This window comes from Manis javanica, chromosome 8, assembly GCF_040802235.1.
Source record: "Manis javanica isolate MJ-LG chromosome 8, MJ_LKY, whole genome shotgun sequence".
Taxonomy (NCBI): domain Eukaryota; kingdom Metazoa; phylum Chordata; class Mammalia; order Pholidota; family Manidae; genus Manis; species Manis javanica.
This window is the reverse complement of record NC_133163.1, coordinates 113,974,333-113,993,533: the sequence shown is the minus strand read 5'-3', so window position 1 is coordinate 113,993,533 and position 19,201 is coordinate 113,974,333. Positions and strand designations below refer to the sequence as shown.

Here is a 19,201-nt window from a genome sequence, read left to right as displayed (position 1 = left end):
AAATTAAAGCTCCCAGCCCACTGAGGGAAAGAGATACGTAATGTGATGAGTACCCAAAATGAGTTTTATATATAATCAGTAATTCGCCAGTTATTCCATTCATTAAACTATTTCAAAGTTTTTCAAAAAAGGCCTAAGGTTAAAAACCTGTGGAAACATGCCCTATCCACTTATGTGGTGCTTATAATAAAAGACCACTTTCTGTGCCTGACTCAAAATTCCAAGAGGGTGATTTTGGGGGTAGAAAAAGAGAATGGGTTACTGTGCTGTTGGGAAATGTTTTTAGGGATTTACCCAAGTTCTAGATGGGGGTCCAGGGCTCCTGAGCAGGAGGTCAGAGGTCATGACTAAAGATGCAGTTTACTCGGATTTTCCCCTGACCTTAATCCGGTAAACAAATACCTGGGTAAGGACAAAATCCAAAGGCCTCTACACAGGGTACAAGTTTTCCCTAAAACAGATTAGGGGGAGGCACTTTGAACTGAACTTTGTTTCAGGATCACTAAAAAACTTCAAACAAGGAGATTTACATGTTTTTCAACCTTATGATACATTCTTTCAGCAAACCTGCAAATATTTTACTGAAAAAGTCATGACCTCTGCAGCATCTTGCTTAAGAATAAAGATAAATCTATTATCATTCTCTATTCGTTTAAGAGAAAGTGATGACGGAGCTGGAGGCTTGGTGGGAGCAGTTCCCATAAATCCCCCAGACTGTTAGCACAAGTCTGGAAAAGGGAGATGGGGGCGTCTCAGTGAGGACTATGAAGGGTGTCTGTGGCGGTGGCAAAGGAAATAAAGACCTTGCCATGAAAAGAGAGTATACAAAGCCCTGTTCACCAAAGCCTGTAATCCAAAGGGGTCCCCTCAAAGCTTCACACCGCGGAGAGAAGGGTCTGCACTTCTCCAGGAGGGCGCGACAGGAAGGCAGAGGCAGGTCCCAAGGGGCCAGGCGCCCCCTCCTCCCACAACCTCTTCCTCGGGGCCCACATCAAATAATAAGGGATCTAGAGCTGACCCAGAAGCAACTAGGACCTCCCCACGCCCGCCGCCGCCGCCGACGCAGACGCGGGCTTCCCACCCAGCAGGACTCGCTGCAACTGCCGGGAATCTCTCACCCTATCAGCAACCCTTTCTGTCGCCATGGTGACCGCCCGAGCCCCGCAACCCCGCCCCTTCCTGAGGACGTGGCCCCGCCCCTCCGAACCCGGAAGCGCGAGGCGCCCGCCGGCTGTGCGGACAGTCGGGAGGAGGCAGTACGAGTGCCCGGACTCGCTCGGCTGCGCGCCCCGCCCCGCGGAGGCCGGCACTCCAGAGAGCCCCCACTGCCGGCTGCGCCTGCGGATACTGAGCGTTGCGGCCGCCGGCCGCGTCCCGGGCCCCGCCGCCTCCCTGGCCCGCGGTGGTGGTGGAGGGAGGAAGAGCCGCCTTGGGGAGGAGGGAAAGGGACGTGGGGGCGGCCACGGCAGGTGAGGGGTGGGCGAGGCCCTGGGAAGCGCAGGTGTGGGTGTGTGATGTGTGTGGGGGTTCCAGGTGAGTGTGTATGTAGTGTGCGTGGCTGCCTCAGTCGTGACTTTATATGTGTGGCCCTGTCCACGTGACTGTGCACGTGATTGCATGCCCCTCTGTGTGTGCGGGTGTCTGTCTCTGAGGTCGAGTCTGGGTTCGTAGGTGTCGGTGTGCCTGTGCCACCTTTGTGTGGCTGTCACCGGCGGAACCGGGAAAAGTGGGTACTTGTGTGAGTCATCTGGGGCCGGGGTGGGGGCCGCTGGATGAAGGCATACTCCTGTAATTCCATCCCGGAGCTACGCAGCTGCGTCCCAGGAACATGTTTTTCAGTAAACTTTTAAGAACTCTGAGCAGAGGCTGGTTATTTTGGAGACCGCATCTCGGCCTGAAAGTGACAAATGCCTTTGCCATTGCTGAGCAGGGGCCAGGTTGCGAGGCTTGGGAATGGGGGTGAGGAGGGTAGCAGAGCTAGACTCTCACCTTTCCTCTTCTGGTTTTCCTGGGGAGTTAGAAGTTCTGCATTTATCCTGCTGCTTTGTCTCCGCCTGCAATGTTCCAGGCCCACTGGGAGAAAGATTTGAGAGACTGAGGAGTTACTTACTACCTGAATGCAAATTTCCAAAAGCTGTTATACCGAGACAGCGCAAGATGAGGTGTCAGGGAACAAAGGTCAAGTAGGCAGCTCTTCCTCCCATGAGGTTTAGAAGATAATGGAATAAGTTCCTGAAGCAAAGAGGAATAAATCTTCCCCCGAAGAGATCTACGAAAAGGATAGCTATGGACTGGTGTGGTGAGGTATGGTGGCTTGCACTGAAAAGGCAATTGCATCACTTAGAGATTCTCAGGTTCTAATGTTTTGTTGTCGCTGGTATTGATGATAATCACATTGTCCATATGTAGATAAGCTTCAGATTGTGATAAAGGATCAGAAAACCTCTGACTAGTTAAGCTGGCAAGTCAGTTTACTTTGACTGTAAACTGGCAGGGTCTGCTGAACCCCAAGGGATAAGTACAGGTAATCCTTGGGGCACTCCCACAACTGGCAGTTTCACTGTCAGGCAGCACAAGGGCCAGAGAAGACTGGATGTCCAAAGTCTCTGAGGGGAGTTTCCTTAGGCAAGATTAAGGCTAATCTCTGCTGCTCTTTTTCCACCAGCATGAACAGGTGCTTTTGGTTTTGTGAAGAATTGAATCGTGAGAGATCAATTCAGTGTTGAGCTCATGGTCTACATTCCTTCTTCTTGAATACCGAGCAATTTGGTCACAATCTCAGTTAACCTCTTTTGCCATATACAGAATGTTCCTCTTGTGACTTGTGAAAGTATATGCTGATAGGGGATGGAAGGGAGCTAGAACAAACTTCCTTTCATACCACTCCCAGCTGCTTTCCCTTTGCAGCAGTGAGCTTTTTCAGTTAGACATCAGATGGTCAGATGCAACATTTGGTATCTATCTCACCCTTCATGTACTGCCAGACCAGCACAAGTGTTAAAATCACTTGCCTCTACAAAAATTTGGTCACAGTTGGGTGCAATCTTCCCATCCGGCAAGATTAGTTATAAAATGTTACAATACTGAGGTGGTTGTGAATAACACTGAGGACTGTGGTAAGGAACATCTTTCTGCCTATTGCTATGGGAAGAGTGGATGACAGGGAATGTGTGTGCCTGTGTATGATGGGAATATGGTAGTTTGGTTTGTACATTCCAAAACTATGAATAATTAATTTTATCCCAAGTTTGGCAAATCTGAAAGTTAACTTTCTGGCTGTAATTAGCTAGGGTGTTTTATGAATCTGTTAAGTGAATTTTATTTGCTAAATATGTTTTTGATACTTCCTGCTGTGGAATAATTGTTTATAGTAATGCAGTACCAGAAAAGGGCTCATCAGGAAGTACTTAGATGATATGGGAATATTTCAAGTCTGTCCAAGTAGAAAATATTCCAGAATTTATTATATGGGTTAGTTGCTTTCAGTGAAAAGTAACAGCCAGTTTAGAGAAAGGCTGTACTAGTTCAAATGACTTAGTTGTTTTTTTTTAATATGTTAGTATTTGTTAAAAGAAAATGAAAACGCAAAGAATGATTTTCTTTATTTCTGTATTAATAATCACTACATCTGTGCACACTAATTTTCAGCCTATCAAACTGAAGAATGGCTGATGAGTTTCTTGATACTTTAGAGCAACTTACGATTTTAACAAACTTTTCTAGCTTTAAAAGAAGAAAGGTTATAACCAAGGTGAGGTCAAGGTTATAAACCAAGTTTAACATTGGCTTTCTACATTTACCACCTCCTTGGGTTTAATTTTAGTAACCCCCCAAGTTTAGAGGTAACAGTTGAGACTTCTGCATGCCCTGTGTTCCCAAGGGAACAGATGTGGGGGGCTGAGAAGGAATAGTTCCCTTGGCTTTAGAATCCTCTGTTCCTGGCCAGTCCAAAGAAGCCCCTCTAAAATGACAGCTCAGAGTCAACCCAGGAGTTAAGTTCTAAGATCTCAGACTCATCTTAGCCTTGCTAGGAAATCCACACTTGCCCTGAGCTGGGAGGACAGGATGCAAAGCGAGTATTTGAATCCTTCCAAACCAATGATGGAACTTCCTCATTTAGCAAGAAGTAAGAATCTGCAGGAGAGAATTGTCATTTCAGGTTCCTCTTATGACACAACACAAATGCCTGAGCAAAGAGGGAAATCTTTAAATTGAAGAAGCCTGGACAGTAGATAGAAAGCTCATAGATGCCCAGGTTGGAAGGGACACTTGTATTGCCTAGCTCAGTTTCCTTAGGACATAGTCATTCATTTAGTCAACAGATAATGCCTGCTATGTGCCAAGCAGTTTCTTGGCTTTGGAGATACAGTGGTGAAACAGTAATAGATGAGAAAACAAGCCTTCTAAAGAGGGTCAAGGACTTTTCCAAGGTCACAGAGCCATACAAGCTGGAAATCACTAATCTTACAAGAAGACCACACATTTTTTCTAAAGGCACATTTTCTTTTGTTGCTAATTAGAGTGCCTTCAAGTATTCGGGTATCTCTTTGTAGATCTTTCAGAAGAGGTTATATCACTTTTAATTGCAGCAATATGAAGAGCACGTTTCCCTGTATTTTGCATTAAGAATTACATGTGAGGTTCTGAAGTTATGTTCCACTAGGGTTAGATTTATGACATTTTGTGAATTGATTAGAAAACAGGCTTACATTAACTCCTTTCTCTAGTGTGGGCTGTTCCCTATACTATCAGAAAGGAACATCTTTATTAAAATGGATTCTTACAGTATTGTCAATAGATAGTGATGGTACTGTGGTTTACGATCATCTAGATAGAACAGGCAGTCTGGTGTCAGCAAAGACTGTCCTGCATTTGGTCCTAGCTCCTCAGTAGCCATAGGATCTCCGGTAAGTCATTTAAATTTTCGAGACCTGATTCCTCTGCTGGGGGAAGTAAGGGTAGTATAATTATCTCTTGGAGCCCCTTCCTGCTCTACAATTACAGGATTTCACCAAATTTAGTTTAAGTATAGTTTAAGTATATATGGACAAGGTAAAATAGCCAATTTCCTTGGTTTTACCCTTTAAAGTATTGTTGGCATAGCTTGACCAGACTCTACATTCAGTTCCGATGTAAACATGAATTCTTGACGTGAAACATCGCGTGCTTCTATTGCAGGGTTAACCTCCATTTCAGCTGATCATGGGAGAGATTAAAGTCTCTCCTGATTATAACTGGTTTAGAAGTACAGTTCCCCTTAAAAAGGTATGTATTGTTTTACTATACCTCTTATTTGCCAAATCTTGTGTTGTTACTGTGTGTGATTTACATGTTATGCCTTAGGAGTGTTTGAGAGTAAGGGTTATTGCCAAATATCATGACCCTGGGTTGCAGAGCAAAAAATGTATCCCTTCTGTGTCAAGTATAATCAACTTTTGACACTGGTACAAGAGTAAATGTAGGTGTAACTATCCTCATTATTTTATAATTCTTTTACCTATTCAAGCAGGCAGGAACATATGTACTCCTCTGTAGAGTTTAGTGGAAAGCTTGTAGCCAAGCAACTGTAAAGTACAGTCAGATTCTGTTATAAAGCATTTTCCTGTTTCTCAGATTTAAGATTTACAGTGGTTCACATTATAGATCCTGTTTGCATTGATAGTTGTCTTCTGGAAACCTTATTTGCCTAAGATGTCCCAAAACCCTAAACACTGACATTGAGACCTGACTATTAATTCTGAGTCCCAAATTAATCAAAATGTTTGGGGATCACACTAGGCCCAGATCACACTAGGCTCTTCAAATCACAGAGTAAAATCTTTGCTGATCCCCTTCACAGAATTATTAGAGTCCGATGATCTGAAGATTTTCTGTGTCTCTGTTATGATCATTTTGTCAGGGTATACAGCTATGGAATATTGTGAAGCGTTGAATTACTAACAACATTATTCTCCATCTAGAAATTTGTGATACAATTCTCCAGGTATCATCAGAATACCTGCTGTATAACTGGCACTGTTGCAGAAGTCTCCAGACATCTTATTTAATTCTCCCAACAGTGCAACAAAGTGGGTATGATGTGCCCATTTTGCCAATGAGAAAACTGAGATCCAGAGAGGTTAACATATTAAAGGTCACACGCAGCCTGGTAGAGTCTGGAATAACATCAAATTTGTCTGGCTTCAAAGCCAGAAGTATTTGGCTGCATACCGAAGGGAACCCCCACTTGCTTCTTAGTACCTGGGAAACCACTGCCCCTGAATGAGAATTGGCTCCTGGAGTCTCTCTACCTTGTCCTGTCCCCTCAAGGAAATCACATGAGTTCCTTGTGATGGACTCACTCCCTCAGCAAGCTGATCACCAGATCCAAAACAACCCAAACTTACCTAAATAGTCTTAAAAATAGTTACAAGTAGTAGTTTCCTTGATGTAATTTTTCCCAGTTGTTGGATCCGTTTGGTCCACAAGTCATGACAAGTTTGCTTGAAACTTCATGGTGCTAGATTTTAAGTTGTTAAACAGATACCCTATCTTCTAAAAGAAGTCTGACAAAATTACCATTAAAAGAACTCTGAGAAAGTTGAAGTGATAAATAACATTGAAGTAATTATGGCTTACATTTTGAATATATACTATGTCAATTATATCAGTAAAACTGGGGAGGAGGAGAACATTCTATTTTTGTTACTTTTCTTCCAAATTGTATTATCGAAATAGTTTCCTAGAATAATTTAGAGATCTGAATCTCATAGAGATCTTATCTCATGAATTTTATCACTACAATATTGGGATTTACTATGTGCACTGTCAAAGGCCATTAAGAGGTTTTTACCACAATCATAGCAAGAAGAAACATGAAAAAGCCAAAATGGCAATATGCAAAGAGCAAAAACATGAGTGTGGGACATTATTGGCACCATCTGTGACCTGGGGAAGTCTGAAAGGATACTGTGAGGGCCTTCTGGACTCGACTCCCAGTGACACCACTGACCCTGGTTAGCGTGCTGTCACCCACAGCGACACCATGGGGCCCATGGCACTGCCAGCTAGGAGCTTTCAGAGAATAAAACATGGAGGGTTTGAAACTTTTTCATGTAAAACCAGGATAAATATTGATTGGCATTGGCAAATTTCAAGCAGTGAATGTGTTTTTCCAAATTCCAGCAAAAAGTCAGCAAATGAAAACAAAAATTAAACTGTCACGCAGTGAATAATACTAATAGCTAACACTTGAATGCTCAATATTTGCCAAACTCTGCCGGGCACTCGACTGAACTCAATGCTCATCTTTTCCCCCTGTGGGGTCAATAAGTAATAAATCAGGAGGATTTCTGATAACCTTCCTTCCCCTCACCCCCTCTTCCTCAAAAAAGCCAGGTTTTTCCTGAGCCCACTCCCCACACCTGAAGTCTCTTTCCAGGCCCTGACCCTGCAGATCTCAGCCCGATGGTAGGGTCTGCTTTTTCTGTCTGGAAATTATCTAGTCTGGAATGTTAGCTCTGAAGGAAGGAAAGGAGACCAGAGCAGTGTGTTACAGGTGCTAGTCTGGTGTGATCCCCAGTTTACCTTGCAACAACCAAGACAAGTGGTGTTAAAATTGCCAGTGAAATTCTATTGTAAGTAACAGTATAAAACCAAATCTGTAAGGTTTTCCATTTTTTCTTAAAACTTCCCTTCCAGATTATTGTGGACGATGATGATAGTAAGATATGGTCACTCTATGATGCAGGCCCCCGAACTATCAGGTGTCCTCTCATATTTCTCCCCCCTGTCAGCGGAACTGCAGATGTATTTTTCCGGCAGATTTTGGCTTTGACCGGATGGGGTTACCGGGTGATAGCTGTAAGTATTACTGATTCAGTGTTACAGTTCAGGTCCACATTTTGTGTTTTTGTGTGTGCTTCTGTTTCTGGTTAATTATAGTAATGCTCATGTTTTTTATTGAGGTAAGATACTCTTTTCCTTTTTAAAAATGTGAAATGAAGCCTTTTGAAAAGAAAATATGCAGAGACACAGGGGACAAACCTCTTTTGGAAGCCTTCTCTGCACCCAGTTTTTACAGCATCCCTGTAAGTCTGAATGGTAGGCAGCACTGGCCTGGTTTATAGATGAGGTCCAGGCCATTTTAGTGGTCACCACAGGTCACACAGCCAGGAGGTGGGGGAGGGAGAACCAAGCTGGGTCTTCTGGCTCTGTTCCCACACCTCATTTGCTAGACCACTGCCTCAGGGGTGCTGAGCATGGAGTAGGGGTCAGCACAGGGATCTGCTAGCATCCAGGTGGCTCAAAGCTTCCTCTAACGTAAGTCTTTGACAGATGAGGTGAAGTTCATTAACCAGCTCATGCCTTTGGCGTTTGGTTAAGAAGCTTTTGTTATTTTATCCCTGAATTTGGCCTAAATCTAGTTTCCCACTGATCATTTTTTAATCGTGTTCTCTCTGAGTTGTAGGTGGGGGAGGCACTGTGACTTCTGAGTGATTTTTTGGCATGTCTCAACCATGTAAGGACAGGCTTGGTCTCCTGACTTCCCAGGAAGGAGAGACCCTTTGGCTTTGGAGTTGGCAGTTGTTTCTGGGCCCTGGAATATTTAACATGTAAATGGTACTCTCTGTGAGACTACTGCTGTTATTACACATTTTATTTACTGTCTGAAGGAGAGAAAATGTGGGCCAAATCTCTTCTCTTGGAAGGTAACTGAAAATTCTACTGGGGTTTTTACCAAATGGGGCCACACAAAACAAATCCAGTTCCTCTTCCTCCTGACAGCCGGTCCCTTTCTTGAGAGAACTAGTTATTATCAGCACCGCCTACTGCTTCCCTCCCAGATGGTTTCTTCTCTGGCTGAATTTCTCCAGATTCTTTAACATGCCTCATGTGACATGGCTGAGTCACTGAAACATAATCCTCCCTTGTTCTAAATTCTCACAATCCCCCTTACTAGACAGCATTCCAGGAGAGCAGGGTGTAACTGCCCTCCCTGCAGCCTCCTGCAGCCTGAGACATGCCAGTGCCTTTCCTGGTGGCCGCCGCTGATCAGCCAGGGAGAGGGAAACTGACTAGCCCCCTGGCGCCCGTCCCACTTTAGGGCACTGTAGAAAGAAAGCTGATATTGTATTTATTGCTTAAAATTGGCAGGTCACAAGAGCCTTCCCTTCTGGATGGATATTTTTTCTTGCCTTCAAGCTTCTTGATGTGGGCTTCCCTCTTGGATTAGCTAGATAATGAATCAAGAAAAGGCCAACAGGGTCTTCAAAGTTACTTGATCCTTAAGATTTGATCATAATCCCAACCTCATGAGGTTTTAAAACTAATTTATTAGATACTTCTTAGTATCAACAGTTAAAATGCATGGATCCTTTTTTCACTTAAATTTATACTGAGATAATTATAGATTTACATGTAGTTGTAAGAAATAATACAGAGATCCCTTTTGTACTTTGCCCAGTTTCTCCTAGTGGTAACATTTTGCAAACCTACAGTAGGATATCACAACCAAGAAGTTGATATTAATATAATCCATGGATCTCATTCAGATTTCCCAGTTTTACTTGTATTCAGTTGTGTGTGGGTGTGTATCCAAAGTTGTATACAATTTTATCCCCTGTCTAGGGCACAGATATTTTTAAATTAAAAGCATCATACAAATATCATCTTTTTTTTGGCTATCATCTGCCTCAAATTCTCAAATTTTCTGCTCTGGAGGGTCTATTGTCCATCTTGTCTTACAAAGTAGAATCTTATCCACAAATGGAATTTTAATAGTAAAGGTAACATATTCCATCAAATCTAAAATTATCCCATAATTTACATGGCATTATCTATTCCAGTTATATATCAATGACAAAATGAATCTAAGTGCTTAAGATAACAAGCCTGTCAGATGAGTTTTACATATTATTGAAGAGGGGAATTCCTAGATGACAAGCCTGAGTCCCCTAGAATGGAGCTAGTGACTTATATTTCTTTTTCTGGCTCATTGTCGGCATTAATAGAGAAGCTACTTAGAGTCAAACATCATATTTTTGGTTACAAATGAAAGAACGAGAAGAAATCAGCATGACTCATAAAAAGAAGAACACTTTTATTGACTACTCCCTTAAAGAAGTGCTACTAAGAAAGAGAGGTAATTCTCCCTAGAACAGATTTTATTTCTAGTTTTCCTGAGCCATAATTCAGAATGAAAATCGATTTAAAGGAAACCAGTATTTCCTTACATGGATAAGTTTTGTGCTATTCACACTTGAGCCAGAGTCTCTCAGCTATTAGGAAATAAAATTGATGTGAATTGAAATTGTTATTCATGTATATCACTACAGTGTGCCTACTTTTTATTTTTTTAAACTGGTCTGTTAAGTAAAATGTGAATCAAAGTTTAGGAGAAGTTGGGAGCTTATTTTCATGTATTTTGAATAAGGAGCAGAGCTTGAAAAAATGAGAAATGTGGGCTTCTCTGAGAGGCCTAAGTTTTTCATATATGTATGAGTTGAATTTTACCTTTACTTTCATTTTTTAAATAAACTTAAAAATTGTTATTACTTCAGTTGCAGTATCCAGTTTATTGGGATCATCTTGAATTCTGTGATGGATTCAGAAAACTTTTAGACCATTTACAACTGGATAAAGTGAGTACCTTGAAACTACTTATGTGTGATTTTAATACAACATTCACATTGTAAAGCCTGGTGTTATCTTTAGTTTTTAATAACAGCTTCTTTGAGATATGACACACATAACACACAATTCACTCTCTTAATGTATATAATCCAGTGGTTTTTAATATATTCACAGATATGTGCAACCATCACCACAGTCAATTCTAGAACATTTTTGTCACCCCAAAAAGAAACCCCATACTCAATCAGCAGTCACTCCTCCCCCCCACCCCCACCCCCAGCCTTGCCAGCCCATCTACTTCCTGCCTCTGTGGATTTGCCTATTCTGGATATTTTATATAAATGGAATCATACACTATGTGGTCTTTTCTAACAAACTTCTTTAACTTAGTGTAACATTTTCAAGGTTCATCCATGTTGTAAGCATCTGTCAGTACTTCATTCCTTTGTACTGTCAGATAACATCACATTATATGGAAATGTGACATTTTATTTATCCCTTCATCACCTTTGAAATGTCACCATTGTTTGGCTATTAGGAATATTTTGTGTTGTAAACATTCATGTATAAGTTTTTGTGTGGACATGTTTTCAGTTCCCTTGGGTATGTGCCTTGGAGTGGAATTACCGAATCATAGTTTTCTTAAACTACCACTGAGTGGTTTTATTTTGTAGTGCAATCTGTGAATAATGTTCTTTTGACTTGTATAATTTGTATGCGCAGTTGTATTTTTTTCTGTATGAAACTTAGAAATTGCATTTAAACACAGTATTTCCTAAATTTCTAACTGCTGTAGCTCTTGCAGTCTGATGACTAGTGATGACATATTCGGTGATTGGTGATACTTAACAGTAACTTTGGAAACTTATGTTCAGGATTGATCATTTTCTCAGAGTCTTCCTTCTGTTCATGTACAATTAGGTTCATCTTTTTGGGGCTTCTTTGGGAGGCTTTTTGGCCCAGAAATTTGCTGAATATACTCACAAATCTCCCAGAGTCCATTCCCTCATCCTCTGCAATTCCTTCAGTGACACTTCAATCTTTAATCAAACTTGGACTGCCAACAGGTAAGAACATAAATAGTCAGGCAAATTCTTACTATTTTCATTCGGTGGAATTTTGAAAAGATTGGCATTTGGGTTTTGTGGTGCCCTGTGGGAGGCAGGGGTGTCATATCTTCTTCTGTGAAACCGCCCTAGCTTTTAAAATTAGAAACAATCAACTTTGCAAAAGAAAAGAACTGAGTGAGCTCTGAACTCAGCTATTTCTATTACTCTAAACTGGTGTTGAGCTTTAATACACACTGATAGGTTCTGACAGTTCCTCAGAGCCCATGTAACTAACAGTGTGTTCTGCCTGTGTGAACAGTGCTGGGTACTGACTGGCACAGGTTCTGTAGGCGTTTGGCATCTCACGTTCTGCTGTTAATCTTTTCACAAACTACTTTTTCCATCCCTTCCTATGTTGTTTCTTTGAGATGTGTTCCCCGAAATAGAGAAAACAAGAGCATTTAGTCAGTTACAGGTGCTCCGCACTATATGGCACATTAATGTTCATTTGCTTTTCAGAAAGATGGAGACAGCAGAATGCTTTGTGGGGCAGCCAGTGGGATATTTCCTTCCTCTGAGCCATCCTTTCATTGATTACATCATTTTGATTAGTTTGATAGGTATCTGATGGTACCTTATAAAACTAACTTAAAGTGGTTTCTTTCAGCGCTGGCAAGGGTAGGCTCGACTCTAAAAAAAAGGCCCGGTGGCTAGGCATACCTGTATCATCAGTTTAATTTTCACCTAATACAATAGATAAACATTGTTTTCCTTATTTTCACATCTACTTAAAATTGTACTATCATTTTTAAAAACTTTTCTTGATATTGCCTCAGTAGTTTACTCAGCATTCACACAGCAGTTTTTGTGTACATTAACTACCAATATTTCATGTCCAGATGATGCAGTAAAATTCATTGATTATTTTTTATGATTTTTAATGTCCTAGTTGTTAGGGGCCAAGGCTGCCCCAGTTTGTTTGTGTTTTTGCATATCCACTATGTTTTATCAAATATCTCAGTGCTTGTGATGTGCCACACTTTGGGGCTACAGGCACAAGCAAGGCCAACAGGGTCCACCCTTCACAGGGCGAACATAGATATCATCACCTTTAGAAGACAAAAAGTTATAGGGGGCGGGGTGGAGAAAGGTGACTGACAGATGACTGACTGGGCCTTGCAAGGGAAGCTCAACTTGCAACAAGCCATTCCGTTGAGAATATGCATCAGGAGGTGGTTGGTCTACATCCTTTATAAGTCGTTTCAGCATGGGTTTAGAGAAATGAGTGTTCACCCTGTATAAATGGCTCTCAACATTTTAATCAACTAAAAATCACCTATAGAAATGCATAAAGATTGAATTGCTTTGAATTAGCCCAATAGAATCTACTAGCAAATTTTGGGATATATGATAACTCTTTCATTTTACTATTTTGAAATATCAATTGATTGAAAGGTGATGTAAATCTTAAGTTTTCAGTTTTTGAAGGAAGTAGTTTGGCCATTGGAGTAAGGCCAATTTGGAAAAAAAAAAATCTTGGAATCATCTACCTTGGAATCATCTACCTCAGAATGTCCACCTTGACAAAGGTATTTTGAAATATTGCTTATAATTATTCCAGATCCTCAAGTAAGAATTTAATCATATTAAACCATAACTCTTGGGAGCTTGGGAAAGTATACATGAAAATAAGATGCTTCAAAACTAGCCCTTTGAAAGAAAGAGACTAGGTCTTTTCATCTCTAGATCCCAAGGACCTAGCTAATACAGAACTTCACTGTTGAATGACTATTTGCCATTTCTTTGTAGTCTTGGAAATTTAAATTATCAGGTCTTTGTTTTACAGCTTTTGGCTGATGCCATCATTTATGCTCAAAAAAATAGTTCTTGGAAACTTTTCATCTGGCCCAGTGGACCCTATGATGGCTGATGCCATCGATTTCATGGTGGACAGGGTAAGGATCATGGCATTGGGGTGAGGACACCTTGTAATAGAAATTTTCATGCCCATTCAGTTCCTGAAGATACATCTGTCTCCTTGAGTATGTAGTAGAGGTGTTAGTTAAGCAGTCTTCCATATTAACTTTAAATACATCTAAACAGGTATTACTGCTGGTAAGTAATTCATCAGAATCATTTGGAGGAGCTTTTAAAAACACAGATTCCAAGGCCTCCTGCCAGACCATCGACCTGGAATCCCTGGATGTGGGGTCTGGGAATCTGTAATTTTACTCTACTCCCCCTGTTCCTTCTCCCTGAGGTGAATCTGATGCAGCAGGTCTGTAGACTTATTAGGAAACTATGGGACTAGATGATTTTTCTGAGGTGTCTTACACCTCTGAGGTTCACCTGTCATTGCTGAGCAGCAGGAATCGGCTTGCTGCGCACAGGCACCTGTGGGGCAGGTCAGCTTGAGGGCCATGGAATGCCAGGCTCCCAGAGTAGAAAAATGCCACCACTGAGAGGCCCAGTTCATGGTCTCAAATATGTTGTGTTTCCTCAGTGACCCTCCTGGCCCCACCACACATAATACCACCTTTAAAGCACAATTATTATCTGTGGATTTAATGTAAATGTGAAAAAAGTTAATCCAAAACTCCACTTATTTCTTCCTGCAGCTGGAGAGTTTGGGTCAGAGTGAACTGGCTTCAAGACTTACCCTGAATTGTCAAAATTCTTATGTGGAACCTCATAAAATTCGGGACATCCCTGTAACCATTATGGATGTAAGCTTCCCTTTAAATAAAATGGATGCTTTCCTTTTTAAATGTGCATGTCAAGACCTTCCTCATGATTATTTTATAATTTTTCAATGTGTCTCTGCAAATGCTGCCTTGGATTTTTTTTTTACACTCCCAGTTTTCTTAATTCCAAAACAATCTGTTTATTGGTTATCCTATATTTTCCCTGGTAGGAATAACACCATTGAAATAGGAATCAATTTCAACAGATATGGTGGTCCTTAGCCATTTCTGTGTATTTTTGCTATTCTCATCAACAGATACTGCACTTTAGCTGCCACACATCGGGGCAGCACAGAGAAGGTGTTTCATGAGGGCAGAGAACCAAGAATTCCATAAAGTCTAACTAACACAAAAGCTTGCTTTTTATATTTTTGAGTGGTAAAATATACGTAACAAAATTTACCATTTTATGCATTTTTAAGTGTATAGTGGCATTAATTACACTTGCAGTGTTGTGCAACCATCAATCACCATTATCCATTTCCAGAAGTTTTCATCATTCCACACTAAAACTCTGTATCCATTAAACAATAACTCCCCATTCCCCCTCCTCCCAGCCCTGGTAACTAGCAATGAACTTCCTGGATGTATTTGACTACTCTAGATACCTCATAGAAGTGGAGCCCTGTCTTTGTCCTTTTGTCTCTGGCTTCTTTCTTTTAGCATAATGTCTTCAAGGTTTATCTGTGTATCTTCAAGATTGTAGCATGTATTACAATGTCCTTTCTTTTTTAGGCTGAATAATATTCCATTATATGTATATTATACAACATTTTGTTTATCCATCCATCTGTTGATGAGCATTTGGGTTGTTTCCACCTTTTGGCTACTGTGAATAATGCTATATGAGTTTTGGTTGTCCAAGTCTCTGTTTGAGTCCCTATTTTGAATTCTTTAGGGTATCTGCCTAGAAGTAGAATTGCTGAGTCATATGGTAACTGTGTTGAACTTGTTGAGGAGCCATGCTATTGTCTCTCACAGTGGCGGTACCATTTTACATTTCCCACCAGCAATGCACAAGGGTTCCAGTCATTCCATACCCTCACCAACATTTATTATTTTTTTTGACAATGACCATCCTAATGGGTGTGAAGTTGTATTTCATTGTGGTTGTGGCTTCTTTTTTTCAATAAGGTATCATTGATATACAATCTTATGAAGGTTTCACATGAGCATCATTGTGGTTACAACATTCACCCATATAATCAAGTCCCCACCACATACCCCATTGCAGTCACTGTCCATCAGCGTAGTAAGATGCTATAGAGTCACTGCTTGTCTTCATTGTGCTATACTGCCTTCCCCATAACCCCCCTACATTATCTTTCTTAATCATAATGCCCCTCAATGCCCTTCGCCCTCACTCCCCACCCACCCTCCTTACCCCTTCCCTTTGGTGACTGTTGCTGTTCTGTTCCTTCAGTTTTGCTTTGTTGTTATATTTTGTGGCTTTTTAAAAAATCATGTAACTACTTTAGCTTGCCTCATAAGTGGATTTATTCCTAAATTCAAATGACATGGTATCTTTAAGAATTAACTTTTGTCAGGAAACTGCCATTACCAGCATGTAAACAATAACTTATCATTCTCCACTGTAACTCTACATTCTGACATTCACCATGACACAGAGCAGGCTTCTCAGTATTCTACGTGAAATAATTGGTGCTCACAGTGCGTTTGCTCTGCTTTCCCTCTTTCAAAGCTGTGCTCACCATTTGGGTGCATGGTCACTGACAACTGTCAATAAGCTTTAGTAAGTTGGAAATGCATTTTTTTTCCTTCTTTTAAATTACTTTTTGAAAAACTTTTTTGCAGGTATGTTTAAACAAAAGTTTGTGTGGGCAGTGAAAGATGTCTAGAACCATATACCCCAAACTGCTAACTGTAGCTCCCCCAGGAAAGGATCTGGACTTCTTTTTATAATCTAAATTTTGGGGGGAGTTTTTTTCACTGAGTCTATGTAACTGTTTTTAACTAAGAATAAAATTTAAAAGTTCTTTTGGGGTTTCAAGATTCTTTTGAAATAAATTGCTTTTTCAGTAATAATTGCTCAGTATTAATATTCTGTTAATTTAGTTAATGATGTCCAAGGAAAAGGAAATTCATTGTAGAACTTTTCCCTCTAAAGAATACAAGAGACATTTGGCAGCAGAATCTGTAACTAAAGTCACATTAGAGTTAGAAGTCACCAGGGATCAGCAGAAGGGAGTGGCCAGGCTGCACAGGGGTTTAGCAGTGTCTTTTCATGAGAAAGAAATGCCTGGGGTGGCACTTTCCGTAATGTGCAACGAACATATTAAAATAGCAGTAGGTTTCAGCCTTGTCGCTTTTTTTTTAAGGTATTTGACCAGAGTGCCCTTTCAACTGAAGCTAAAGAAGAAATGTACAAACTGTATCCTAATGCCCGGAGAGCTCACCTTAAAACGGGAGGAAATTTCCCCTATCTCTGCAGGAGTGCAGAGGTGAATCTTTATGTACAGGTAAGTCTCAGCTTGGAACCCACAGCACTTTGCACCCAAAGTGTGTGGTTCAAAACATAAAGCCTTTCCTTTTTTTTTTTTTTTTTGATGGTAGAGTAAGAGAACTACAGAATTCTCTGTAGGTATGAGTTACTGACTTAATAAAGGTGGTTTACATTAATAATTTATAGGAGAATTCAAGCAGGTATAGTAGAGACACACGGTGGCTTTCTGCCCACCATCCTTTTTCTAAGAACAGCAGGCCTTCATCCATACACTGAAGTTAGCCATTTGGTCCGATGTGACCTTGCCTTCCTGAACACAATGAATTCATTCACGGTAGGACACCTGACCTAAATGGGGTCAATCTGAGCCCCATGAAGCAACTTCTTGATCTATTTTTAATGCATTAAAAAAACACACACACAAAAGCTAAGAAACCCCACCTCTTTATCCTCTACCTGAATGTACATTAGAATAGTGGTGAAAAATAATTGTTTTGGCAGTTTGGCAAAAAATGTCAAGAACCTTAAAAAAACAGTCACGTCCTTTGATCCTGTCATCCACTTGTGGCATTGGATCCTAAGGAGAGGGTCCTAAATATAGAAAAACTTGATGCCTAGAGACATTGATCGCGGTGTTGGAACAGCAGAGGATGGGAAGACCTGGCCGGCCACAGCAGAGGGGGAAAGTACACACTTCCTTGGAGCAGAGTGCCCCTATTTAAGATGTTTCTGAAGAGTTTGTAGGAACTTGAAGAAACTGGTTACATACTAAATGAAGAACAAAGATCCCAAAGCATGGTTTTTGAGAATACTTCTGTAACTTCTCTGTTTCCCAGTTTTTCTCTCCAATTAGTATGTATTACTCTGAGTTTTAGAAGTATAAAACATTTATGTACTGTGGTGACATTTAAAATCATTCTGCACTTATACAGATACACCTCCTGCAATTCCACGGAACCAAATATGCGGCCATTGACCCATCAATGGTCAGCGCTGAGGAGCTCGAGGTGCAGAAGGGCAACCTCGGCATCAGTCAGGAGCAGCAGTAGCTGTGGCTTTGGCGGTTAGTGACGGGCAGCCAGTGCACTCTCGTACAATCAGTGATGTCAGTGCCCGCCAGCCAGCCTCTCCGCCCGCTCTGTCAGGTTCACCGGCTATCACTGTGTTTGGAAGTAGGACTGAAGGTCATCGTTGTGACAGGTGGCAGCTCTTCTAAGCCAGTGTAACTGTTTCCTTTCGGTTTTTTTAGCTTTTGAATTTGAAGTACTTTTGAAGACTCCCATTTTAAGAATTGTGAAAATTTTGCTACCAAGTCTTTACCACTGTGTTCTTAAGTGAATGTTAATTTCTGAGGTTTGGGATTTTGTGGGGTTTTTTTCCCTTTTCCTTTCTTCTTTTTTTTTCTGTTATTTGCTGTAAATGCTGCACATCAAATTGTGTATTAGAATGACATTGATTATTTTTACGCTTTCTTGGTTATAACCATTATACCAAGGTTGTCACCCCACCATTTGCTTGCCTGTAAATCAGCTACTTCTGATTTCCAGTTAAGCAAATCATTTCAGTTTTAGCTCTTGTCTTTCTAGCCATTATACTCATTTGGAATAAAAACTCAATTTCAGTGAGTGGCTTTTGTGATTAACTGGGCTGCCTAACAATATAGAACTTTATCAGAAGTGGATCATGGTATCATTTGCCAATTCCAAGTGACTTTAGGTAAGTTATTTAATCTGAGGTGCAGTTTGCTCATTGTTTTAGTTATTGAGCTGTTATTATGTGCCAGGTACTTCTCATGCCTTCTTTTTTTTTTCCCCTTCAGTGGAAAGCTTTAAATATACATTAACTAAAAATAATATGATGAACTATGGCCCCAACACCCAGCTTCAGAAATTGCCAACTCATGGACAGTCTCATACCCTCACTTCTTCCACACATATTCCCATCACTGGATTATTGTAAAGTAATTTCTAATACTATGTGATTTCACCTTCAAGAGATAAAATAACCATAATGCCATTATCACACTTAAAAATTCACCAGTAATTCCTTCCTACCATCGAATATCCAGTCAACATCCCCATTCGTGATCTCACAAATGTGTTTTTACAGTTGACTAGTTCTAGTTAGCTTCCATACAAAGTTCACACTTTATATTTGATTGAAATGTCCCTTAAATCTCTCTTGAACTGTAAGTTCCTCCTCCCTTTATTTTTTCTTGCCATTTATTTGTTGAAGAAACAGTCTCAGTCACCCTAAAAAATTCCCCACAGTCTTGGATTTGGCTGACTGCAGCCTTGTGGTGTCCTCTAGCTTGTTTCTCTGTCCCTGGT

General features: G+C 40.8%; 1 protein-coding gene across 4 annotated transcripts; it reads left to right on the top strand.

Moving 5' to 3' along the window:
* The first annotated feature begins 1,201 nt into the window (after nucleotides 1–1,201).
* SPG21 (SPG21 abhydrolase domain containing, maspardin) lies at nucleotides 1,202–18,492 on the top strand. 4 transcript variants are annotated; one of them, XM_073211998.1, is made up of 10 exons: nucleotides 1,203–1,469; nucleotides 2,069–2,304; nucleotides 5,179–5,265; nucleotides 7,681–7,842; nucleotides 10,542–10,622; nucleotides 11,536–11,681; nucleotides 13,510–13,618; nucleotides 14,282–14,389; nucleotides 16,747–16,887; nucleotides 17,804–18,492. In XM_073211998.1, exons 3-10 carry the CDS (start codon nucleotides 5,203–5,205, stop codon nucleotides 17,918–17,920), a joined length of 927 nt encoding a protein of 308 aa, XP_073068099.1. In that variant the 5' UTR covers nucleotides 1,203–1,469; nucleotides 2,069–2,304; nucleotides 5,179–5,202; the 3' UTR covers nucleotides 17,921–18,492. The 4 variants fall into 4 exon arrangements, with proteins under 4 accessions (XP_073068100.1, XP_036865878.1, XP_073068099.1 ...); XM_073211999.1 differs by lacking the exon at nucleotides 7,681–7,842 and having other exon boundaries at nucleotides 1,202–1,469; XM_017651568.3 differs by lacking the exon at nucleotides 2,069–2,304.
* The last annotated feature ends 709 nt before the right edge of the window (nucleotides 18,493–19,201 follow it).